The sequence below is a fragment of the Molossus molossus genome, unplaced genomic scaffold (assembly GCF_014108415.1).
Source record: "Molossus molossus isolate mMolMol1 unplaced genomic scaffold, mMolMol1.p scaffold_m16_p_15, whole genome shotgun sequence".
Taxonomy (NCBI): domain Eukaryota; kingdom Metazoa; phylum Chordata; class Mammalia; order Chiroptera; family Molossidae; genus Molossus; species Molossus molossus.
The window spans coordinates 76535785-76545895 of NW_023425350.1; the positions used below are offsets into that span (position 1 = coordinate 76535785).

The 10111-nt window shown below is 56.4% G+C and overlaps 1 protein-coding gene across 2 annotated transcripts in view; it reads left to right on the plus strand.

The window, feature by feature from the left end:
• The window catches only part of FHL2 (four and a half LIM domains 2), a 74664-nt gene that overhangs the window by 61276 nt on the left and 3277 nt on the right, over nucleotides 1-10111 (plus strand). For both annotated transcript variants that reach the window (XM_036262752.1, XM_036262753.1), the window contains exons 4-5: nucleotides 4473-4642; nucleotides 6871-7057. In XM_036262752.1, the coding sequence (XP_036118645.1) occupies nucleotides 4473-4642; nucleotides 6871-7057 (357 nt within the window). The remainder of the gene's footprint in view (nucleotides 1-4472; nucleotides 4643-6870; nucleotides 7058-10111) is intronic.

A 10111-nucleotide genomic window follows, 5' to 3' on the forward strand; every position in this document is an offset into this window, starting at 1 on the left:
AGAAAAAACTCACGATCAGATAACAAATAAACTCGAACATTAACTGGTCCGGAATCTCTTCTGTGAAGGAAAGGGGAAGCTGGGGCACAGCCTTCCCGGTTTCAGGCTCCTCGGTGAGAAACGCTGTGTGGTTATCACAGGCACAGCTACTGCTGCCGGAGCAGACACGGGGCACGGCCCCCCACCGCGTGCGGATCCCGCCCGCCCTGCACACGGCCCCCCACCGCGTGCGGATCCCGCCCGCCCTGCACACGGCCCCCCAATGCGTGCGGATCCCGCCCGCCCTGCACACGGCCCCCCAATGCGTGCGGATCCCGCCCGCCCTGCACACGGCCCTGCAGCTGACAGCTTCACCCTCATGTCACAGATGCCAACACTGCAGCCAAGAGGCCGAGGGCATAGTGAGCTCCTGGCGGGACGAGGGCTCCCTGTGGTGGGACAGCGGTGAGGGTGGAACACAGTTCCCTGAAGGGTGCAGGCAGGGAGAGGCTTGAGTGTCCCGTTGCTGGTGTTCCCCACCATGAGGACACCTCACTCGCTGTGTCTGGGGTTCAGAAAACAATGCGGCTGAACATTAGCTCCAGCTCCACAGCCCACTGATGTCTGCTTTGTGCCCAGTGGGCGCACCCAGCCCAGGGCCTGACTCCAGGCGCTGTCACCACGGGAGGACCGCTCCAGGGACAGCGTGGACGAGGGGGGCGGAGGACACCGGGCTGCCGTCGACGGGCGTCCAGGCGATGGACTTAGGCTTGGATGTGAGTGACCAAGGTGCTGTCCGTGTGAAGAACTGTGAGCAAGACTTAGGCCCTGCCCTGCAGGAGTCTGTCCTTGGGGACTGGCCTGCGGACCACAGGATGTCCAGCTGTTGCTGCTCTGATGGGACTGGACCAGGTCTACGGGGAAAAGCGACAACTTCCCAGAGCAACGGCGTAATTCTGAGATCAGGAAGTAAAACATTGAACAACTGGTATTTAAATGAAGACAAACATAAGTGTATCTTAGAATGGGCTGTGAAATTTTTCTGAAGTTTTTGAGATTTCCAAGACTTTCCATGATTCTGGTTGGCTTAAGAAGGGGGGTGCTCTCGAAGAGGCCCCGTCGCCACCCTCAGTGACTGCGCCTCACCGTGCTGTCATTAGGGTTTTAGGGAGAAGTCCGCCTGAGCCTGCTGTGTGGGGGCCAGGTGCAGGGTCAAGAAAGGGGCTCTCGGGACATCACAATTGAGCAGTCTTGAAGGATGAACTGGATTTCACCGAGGGAAGAAGTCAGGAGAGGCACTGTGGACAGACTGGGCCCACAGACAGGGTGTGGAAAGGGCCTGGCGTGTGCAAAAACGAGGAGGAGGAGGAAGGCAGGCACCCGGTCGCCACAGCCCTTGCTTCCTTGCTTTGGTTTGATTTTTAAAAGTGCTACAACCAAATCAAGATGAGAAGCAGTCCAGAGCATCAGTGTACATTTGAATTTAGACAGACAGGACAAGAGGCATGTTCTAAATGAAAGTCACCCCCGGGCCCAGACCTGAAGTCTCATTTCTGGACACGGTCAGGGAGCCAGGCTCGTGTGAGACGCCACAGTGCAGTTCCCAGCTCTCATCCGCGAAATGCTGCGTCCGTTTGCAGAGGTTTCTTGCAGAAGCACCACAGCCTGGGAGCTGGCTCACGGGCCCCTAACCCTTCACCATGCTTGCTTGTTTGAATCAGAAAGACACCTTCCATCTGGAGAATTGGTCTAACATGCAGGTTGTGTTAGAAGGGACTTTGCTGCCACCTGCTGGCAATGTTTGTGCAGTACTCTTGCAGGTCTGTGTAAATGGCGCCTCTCAGATGTGCGCACCCCCCACCCCCACCCACTCCGGCCTTGGGCTGGGAGTGCCCAGTGGTTCCCTGCAAGAGACAGGCAGTTCCCCGAGCACCGGTGTTGAGGTAAGACTTAGTTCAGAAGACCCCAAGGAGGCTACGGGGTCTTGTTTGGGCTCTCCGTATTCCCTGACCACACCCCTGGCTGCTTGACCAGAGGTCCGAGGTGGAAGAGTGAGTGAGGAAGGGGTGCGTGGGGAATAACCCCGAGGCCAAAGGAGATCTTTCTGGGATTTACATTGAAGCCCTTCCCCACGGCAGCTCTCTGTGGAGCAGCCTGTGCCCTCCCACGCCCTCCTCCCTCCCAGGCAGCAAAGCCTTGCTTCTTCCCAGGCTCCAGGGCCCTTCTGCAGCCTCTGTAACCGGTTTCCTGAGCCAGTTCTCCTGGGGCTCACGTCTACCTCTGTGACTTTCTTTTTATCCTCACCAGAGGACATTTTTTGCATTTATCTTCAGATAGAGCGGGAGGGAGAGAGGGAGGAAGAGAGAGAAACATCGATGTGAGAGAGACACATCAACTGGCTGCCACCCACACAACCCCAACCCGGGCCGGGACAAACTGCAACCGAGGTACGTGCCCTTAGCGGGAACCGAACCTGGGACTCTCCAATCCGCAGGCCTATGCTCTAACTGCTGAGCCAAACTGGCCAGGGCTAGCTACCTCTGATTTTCTAAGTAGACTTTTCCTTATTCTTTGAGAAAAATAATAAAATAAAATCCACCTTTTTTTTCTTACCTGAAATAAAACTGCTTAGTATAATTTTCCTTGTTTCAGGATTCAACATCCCGTAGGCTTTGAAGATCACTGTGTGCCCCCCAAGAATTCCCTGACTATGGGAGGTGGTGCCTAAATGTCTGATCTTGAAAGTACAGAGAAGACCGTTACCCAAAAATGACATCGGATGAAATGACCATGTGATGGTTGTCAGTGCTGGTTCTGATTATTCACCACCTTTCCAACCAGCTAAAGTACAGCCCTTAGCCTTGCATCATCATCATCATTATTATTATCATTATTTTATTTGCTAATCCTCACCCAAGGATATTTTTCCATTGATTTTTAGACAGAGTGGAAGGGAGGGAGGGAGAGAAAGAGAGAGAGAGAAACATTGATGTGCGAGAGACACATCCATTGGTTGCCTCCCACACGCACCACTGGGGATGGAACCTGCAGACCTGGTACCTGCCCTTGACAGGGAATCAGATTACCCGTGACCTTCAGTGCCTGGGTGACGCTCTAACCACTGAGCAACCGGCCAGGGCTGTATTACCTTTTTTTTTTTTTTTTTTTTTTTTTAATAGAGTGGGAGGGAGAGAGAGGAAGGGAGAGAGAGAGAGAGAAACATCGATGTGTCCTTCACATCGAGTGGCTGCCACCCACACGACCAACCAGGGCCGGGGACAAACCGCAACCGAAGTACGTGCCCTTAGCGGGAACCGAACCCGGGTCCCTCCGGACCGCAGGCCGACGCTCTAACCGCTGAACCAAACCGGCCAGGGCTGTATTACCTTTTGACTTAAACATTTCAGATGCCTGCATTGTGCTGCCGCCCAGTCCTGCCTTCGGCCTAATGCCCCCTTGTTCCTGGATCCCCGGTTGCTAAGTCATTCCATAGTAGCATCCTTCACGTGAACCCAGGGACTGGCTGAATTTTTCCAGAGAACCAGATGAGTATTTTGGGCTTTGCAAGCCCTGCAGTCGGCCAGGCTGCTCAGCTCTGCATGGTGGCGTGAGTGTGTGGTGGCAGGGTTCCAGCCCAGCCTGGGTATCCAACAGGCAGCCTCTGCGGTGGCCTCGGGCTGCGTGCAGTGAGCTGGCGCCTGCGCCTGTCCTTCCTGTGTTCACTGTGCTGCCTTTTCCCAAATCCTTTACTTCGGCGTCATCCCAAAGGTGCTCACATACGTATGTCTTGAACCGTGTCTTTCAGTAAGTATACACACGTTTTTGGTAAAGTATGGGGAAAACATTGGTCAACAAGTATTGAGCATTTGCTGTGGATCAGGCATGGGGGTGGGGTGGGGGTGATCCCAAAGGCATTTCTGTTCTCTGTCTTCTTAATCTACTTGGCCGAGTTATGTGAACATGTCCCGTGATAGTAGTTACTCAGGAGAGGAAGTGCACAGGACGGGGGCAGGCCGGCTACACAGGCTGTGAGGCTCAGGTGGTTTCCACGGCAGCCCACGCAGTGCGCGGGCACGGAGGTCCGTCCCAGCGGGCTGCGCGGGTCCGAGTGAGTGAGGCAGAGGCTCCTTGTGGTGGGCTGGAGACCCCAGGTTCCCTCCCCCCAGCCGCGTCCATCCGCTGAGGAGCAGGGGGTCCCTCTGCTCCAGAATTCACGTTCTGTGAGCACTCGTCTGCGCTCTGCCAGCTTTCTCTCTATTTTGCCCTGCTGACAGGGACAAGAGTATTTTTTCATGTCACGTGCGCACTGTGTTGAGCGTGTTCATACAGATGTGTTGAGCTGGGTGTGTGACAAGGGACCTCCTCTCTACAGCGTGGCCTGTTCCCAGCTGAAGTGACTGGCTGTGTCACCGGACTCGATGTGGCGGTTCCGTGCAGACGGCCGGGACCCCAGCCAGTCATGTCACCGCGCCCTGTCCTCCACTGTCACGCAGGTACCCGCAAGATGGAGTACAAGGGCAGCAGCTGGCACGAGACCTGCTTCATCTGCCACCGCTGTCAGCAGCCCATTGGCACCAAGAGCTTCATCCCCAAGGACGAGCAGAACTTCTGTGTGCCCTGCTACGAGAAGGAGCACGCCCTGCAGTGTGTCCAGTGCAAAAAGGTACGCGTCCTGCCGGGACCTGGCACTCGCCGCGGCCGCCTCCGCGAGAGACGCGGGGACCCCGGCGGCCGGGGCTAGGCCTCCTCACCGCACGCCCGTCGTCCCGGTGTGCGTCCTGCACTGGCCCCTTGGACCTGTGTCTAGTCTTCAGACACGAGCGCTGCCGTGTTCTGAGATAAAAATCCTTTATTCCTTCCTTCTGGGGTTTTCCCAAATACTCGTTTATTTACGACAATTTAAAGGGAAGGAGAACAGACTGTCCCAAAGCTGTCTGTTACACTGTCTCCTTGAAGAAACCACAAACCAGGAGCCAGCCGCTGAGCTCAGTGAGGCGGAGGGACGGGGACAGTGCCGGGAAGGCCGCCTGCGTGGGGCCGATCCTTAACCCCACTCACCGGTGGGCCGGGCTGTGTCTGTGGGGCTCCCTTCAGTTACAGAAAAGGAACCCTGCCCCTGCGGGGAGCTGTCTCCCTCCCGCTGCCATCACCCCGACGTCTGTCTGTCTGCCTGCCCGCTGCTAGGACGTGGGGCTCACTGCAGACCGCCGGCTCCTGCCCGGTCACTGCCCGCGCGCTCACCATGCCCCGCCTGGGCTGGAATGCCCGCCGGCCTGCGTGCCAGGGCAGAGCATGACTGATTTTCTTCAGCCTCTCTCCTTTCCGTTTTTCTTTACTATTTGAATTCTGTTTCTCCCCATTTCCCTCATGAGTATGGCTCGTGGACTGCATCCCTGCGTCCCTGGGGGCGTCCCCTGCTGTGCTGATGTTGGGAATCCTCTTCTCTGTCCACTCCCTTGCTGTTTTTCTTATTGAGACCCAAGGGAAGTTCACTTCAGTGGCTCTTCTTCCCCACGTGCTGTCCTGCTCGGGTGTGATGAGCACGCTGCCTGGGCCACACGCGTGTGCCTGTGTGCTCACCAGTCCACACGCCAGCTGTCCTGTGTGCTCACCGTCCACGCACCAGCTGTCCTGCCACCATGCTGGGCACTCGGGGCACTCGGGCCCACGGTGGAGAAGACGGACAGTGTGGGCGGAAGTGTCCTCTAATGTCAGCATCGAGCACCTTGGACAGCTGTGCTTTGAAAAAGGCAGTCGCAGCAGAGTACACTGGGAACAGTCCTCGGGAGTGACCCGAGCAGTGGGGCCGGGTGGGGTTCAGGGAACGTTCTGGGAAGCAGCCTGTGTGGAGCCGGCAGCCCGCTGGGTGCTGTGGGGCACATGGGGCCCGGAGGGGGCAGGGCGAGCCTGTTCCGGATGAAGGCGCCTCTTACAGAAATGCCTTCGGTAGCCACGTGGACGCCTTGCCGCCCAGCACATGTCGCGTGAATGCTGTTCCTCAGAGGAGCACTTACAGGGCAGGTGTAATGGTTCACATGCTCATGGAAAGATGAGAGGGTGGAAGGAAGTCCCGGGCTCTGGTTCTTAGTCACTGACTAGCTGTGAATTACCAGGCAAGTCGCCTCACTCTCTGGGTCTCAGCTTACTTATCTGCAGAGTGGAGAGAGCTCTCTGTGTCAGGACTGGGGGTGCTGGGGGCCCTGCCAAAGTGCTGCCCGAGGCGTTTCCCCTGCCCCTTCCTCCATCGCTCTGCCGAGCCAACACGCCCCCTCCCCATACCTCGTCAGTTTTGTCCTTCGACCACGTATTAAGTGAATACAAAAAGCACCAACAGAAAAAGGAAAATAGTAGATCAAGTTGGGGTATTAATGGCCAGTTCTGGTATATCTGGCTCCTCGCAAAAGTTGTAGAATTGAAAGACAAGATGAGCGGGAGGCTCTGGGCTTATTTCCCAGCCTTCCTTCCCCACAACACCAGCAGGACCAGTCCCCAGGTGTCTCCACTGTCTTCCACCAGTAAGGACCAGACAGTGTGCAGGGGTCTTTGCAGACAACCAGCCCACAGGCCGAGGGCGTCGGGAGAAGGGGGAGGCTTCAGATCTGCCTCTTTGATTCAGGCTCCGGCTTTACCCCCTGGGCAACACCCCCTGCCCAGCGAGGGAGCAGTGGGAACACCCTCACCTTCTTCAAGCCCAGCATCCCTCTGGGGGACGAGGCGGGCGTCCTAGTACCTGCGTCGCTGGCACAGAAGCCAGCGTCTGCCTCAGTGGACTGTGAAGTCTGCGCAGCAGTTTCTCAGTGACGTCCAACCAGAACTGGGTGTTTCCCGGAGGAAGGATGTAAGACAGGCCACTGTGCCTCGGGGACTGAGCCTTGCCCTCTTGCCCTCCAGCCCATCACCACCGGGGGCGTCACCTACCGGGATCAGCCCTGGCACAAGGAGTGCTTTGTGTGCACGGCCTGCAGGAAGCCGCTGTCCGGGCAGCGCTTCACGTCCCGAGACGAGTCTGCCTACTGCCTGAGCTGCTTCTGCGACCTGTACGCCAAGAAGTGTGCCGGCTGCACCAACCCCATCAGCGGTGAGTGTGGGAGGCCCGCCCAGGGCGCACGGCCTCTGCTCCTCCTCCCGCAGCACTGCAGGTTGGGGGGTAAGAGGCAGCGGGTGCGTCTGTGCTGCATGCAGACCGTAGAGATGCTGGGGTCGGGTTCCAGACCCCACATGAAGGGAGTCGGACTTGGATTTGTAAAAACCACAATGTCTGTGACGTGTAGTAAGCAAATCACAGTAAAGGGAGGTCTGCCTGTGCTCCAACTCTAGGCCTCAGGAAGGCCTGAGCTGACTTTTCTGCCCGTTCACTGGACACTTCACCAGGTAGCAGGTCCCCTCTCCTCACCTGATCACTGAACACCTTCAGATGCCCGCTCTCAAGAGGTTCATTATTTCTGCTCTGGGTGAGAGTGTCCCCCAAAGCGCCGTCTGTGCGTCTGTGGCAGCCACGTGAGCTCACTGAAACGGACATGTGCAGGCTTCGCTGCAGATCTGGCTCCTGAAGGTGCCCCACAGTGTCGCGGAGACTGTTCCACCGCCAGCCCCTGGCTGCGTGAGGGCAGAGGGCCACCTTCCAGGCGGTTCTTCCCGTCCCCTGAACCTGGGTGGCCGGCAGACCAGGCATTGGCCCAGAGCGTGACACGTGGTGGGGGACAGACAGCCGGTCGGACTGGAGGCTCATAAGTGTTCCCCGTGTGCCGCCACCATCAGTGACCAGGCTGGGCGGGGGAACTCCCGTCATGGGAAGTCCCCAGTGCGGTCCCGGCCCCATGGCTGCAGTTAATGGCTTTGGGGGCAGGGGCGGACGCATGCACCAGTGCCAGGGCCTGCAGGTGTGGTCCCGTGTAGCTTCCTTTCGCGCCCTCTGCACTGCTGGTCTTTCCTTCTCCTCGGCTCCCGAACCAGGTGCACCTTACCCAGCTCACCCCTGCGACAGCGTCAGGTCACGGAAACGGTTCTCATTCCGTGTAATCCAGAGCTCAGATTTCCATATAAAATATGAAGAGAAACACAGCATTTAAAAAATTCGATTTTGCCCTAGCCGGTGTGGCTCAGCGGTTAGAGCATGGGCCCACGGACCAGAGTCCAGGGTTCGGTTCCCATTAAGGGCATGTGCCTCGGTTGCAGTTTGTCCCCGGCCCTGGTCGGGGTTGTGTGGGTGGCGACCAGTCAATGTCTCTCTCTCGCGTCCATGTTTCTCTCTCTTCCCCCGCCTCCCTCCTGCTCTCTCTGAAGATAAATACAAACAAATGTCCCCAGGTGAGGATAAAATAAATAAATAAAATTAAAAAAAAATTTTTTTAATCCTCACCCAAGGATATTTTTCTATTTATCTTCAGATAGAGTGAGAAGGAGGGAGGGAGAGAGAGAGAGAAATGTTGACGTGAGAGGGACACATCAACTGATTGCCTCCCCTATGACCTAGACCAGGGCCAGGGACGAACCACAACTGAGGTGCGTGCCCTTGACCGGAACTGAACCTGCAACTCACTGGTCTGCGGGCCGACGCTCTAACCACTGAGCCAAACCGGCCAGAGCTGGATGTATTCATCTTTAATGCTGTTTTGCAGTAACGTCTGTAGAAGTGAATGTCATAAAGCTTCATACAGAAGTGTAATCTACATAAAAGCACTGTAACGTAAAGTATCAGGTATGTGTGTCAACGTAGCACTGAAAAGGAAAGCAGAATGAAAACTTGGCTCCAGACAAGGAGAGTGAATTTTCTGAAGCACAGAGACTGATGCCCACGAACCTACGTAGGAATTTGGAAATTGCAACGAGAATGACTTTTAGCTCCATCCCCAGACAGTTGTGCAAGTGTGAGTCTAGATTAAATTTCGGATAGATCCTTACTTCATACTTTTTTCCTTTAACAAAATTCAAATGAATTTTGTAAATAAACTCGAATGGCATTTTGCCACTTCTCTGTGCAGAGATGCTGCCTTTGGTCACTCCTCTGTCCGGGGTTCACATTTGCAAAGTTGCCTGCTCACCAGCGGTTGCGGAGCAGACCCGGAGCGCGGCGCGCTCGCGGCCGTGCGGAGATGCACACAGCCGTGGTGCAAGGTGGTCGTCTCACGGGTGTTTCCCAGTCAAGGTGCAACCGGGCGACACTCTGCCTTCTGGTGGCAGCTCACTGGAAACAAGGGTCCTTCTCATGGTCTGTTTAGTGACATGTTTTTGCATTTTCCGTGCGTTCTGTTAGCATTTTCTCTGTTTAGATGGCCCCCAAGAACAGTGCTGAAGTCTGTGTTCCTGATCCAGGCAGGTTGGGAGGTGCCCTGTGTGTTGGATAAGCTTCCTCCAGGCTTGAGTCGTGGTGCTGTTGGCCCTGAGTTCAATATTGATGAACCAGCAATGCCTGTTAAATAGGGTGTCTTTAAACAGAGAGGGCATACACCAAGGCTGCGCATGGCTGATGGAAGTGTTTGGCTGGTGGGAACCTGACCCGGTATTTCTCTTAGGAGCAGGGGTTCGGTGTCTGCTAATTCAGTGTTCACAGTGGTGATAGAACAGCAGTGTCTCCAGTAAGGAGAATGTACTTTACGACACCTAGCCCCTAGGAGGGTTCATTCCCTGGCGCCGGCTATCACTTGCCCCCTTTGCTGTCATTTCAGGGAAACAGTGGAGCTGCTGGTGGGCTGTCAGCTGGGGCAGCTGCCCAGCACGGCTCCTGTCACTGACGCCTCGTCCTCCGCTCCTGGCCAGGGCTCCTCCTCGGCCCAGGTCTTCAGCGTAGCAGGACTTAACAGCAGGGAGAAAGCACAGGCGCGGAAAGGCAGAAGCTTCCCCGCTGCTCCTTGGTTCTCCAGTTAACTCAGAGTGCCGGGGAGAGGAGTCCCACAGCCCTGGCCAGTGTGGCTCAGTTGGCCGGGGTGCCTTCCGGTGCACCGAAAGGTGATTCCCAGCCAGGGCGCATACCCATGTGGTGGGTCCAGTCCCTGGTCAGGGTGCTTACGGGAGGCAGCTGGTCGATGTGTCTCTCTCACATTGATGTTTCTCTCCCCCTCTTCTCCCTTCCTCTAAAAAAAAGGGGGTGGGGTGGGGACAAGTACAGGCACCATTGGAGCTATTGCGAGTTCAG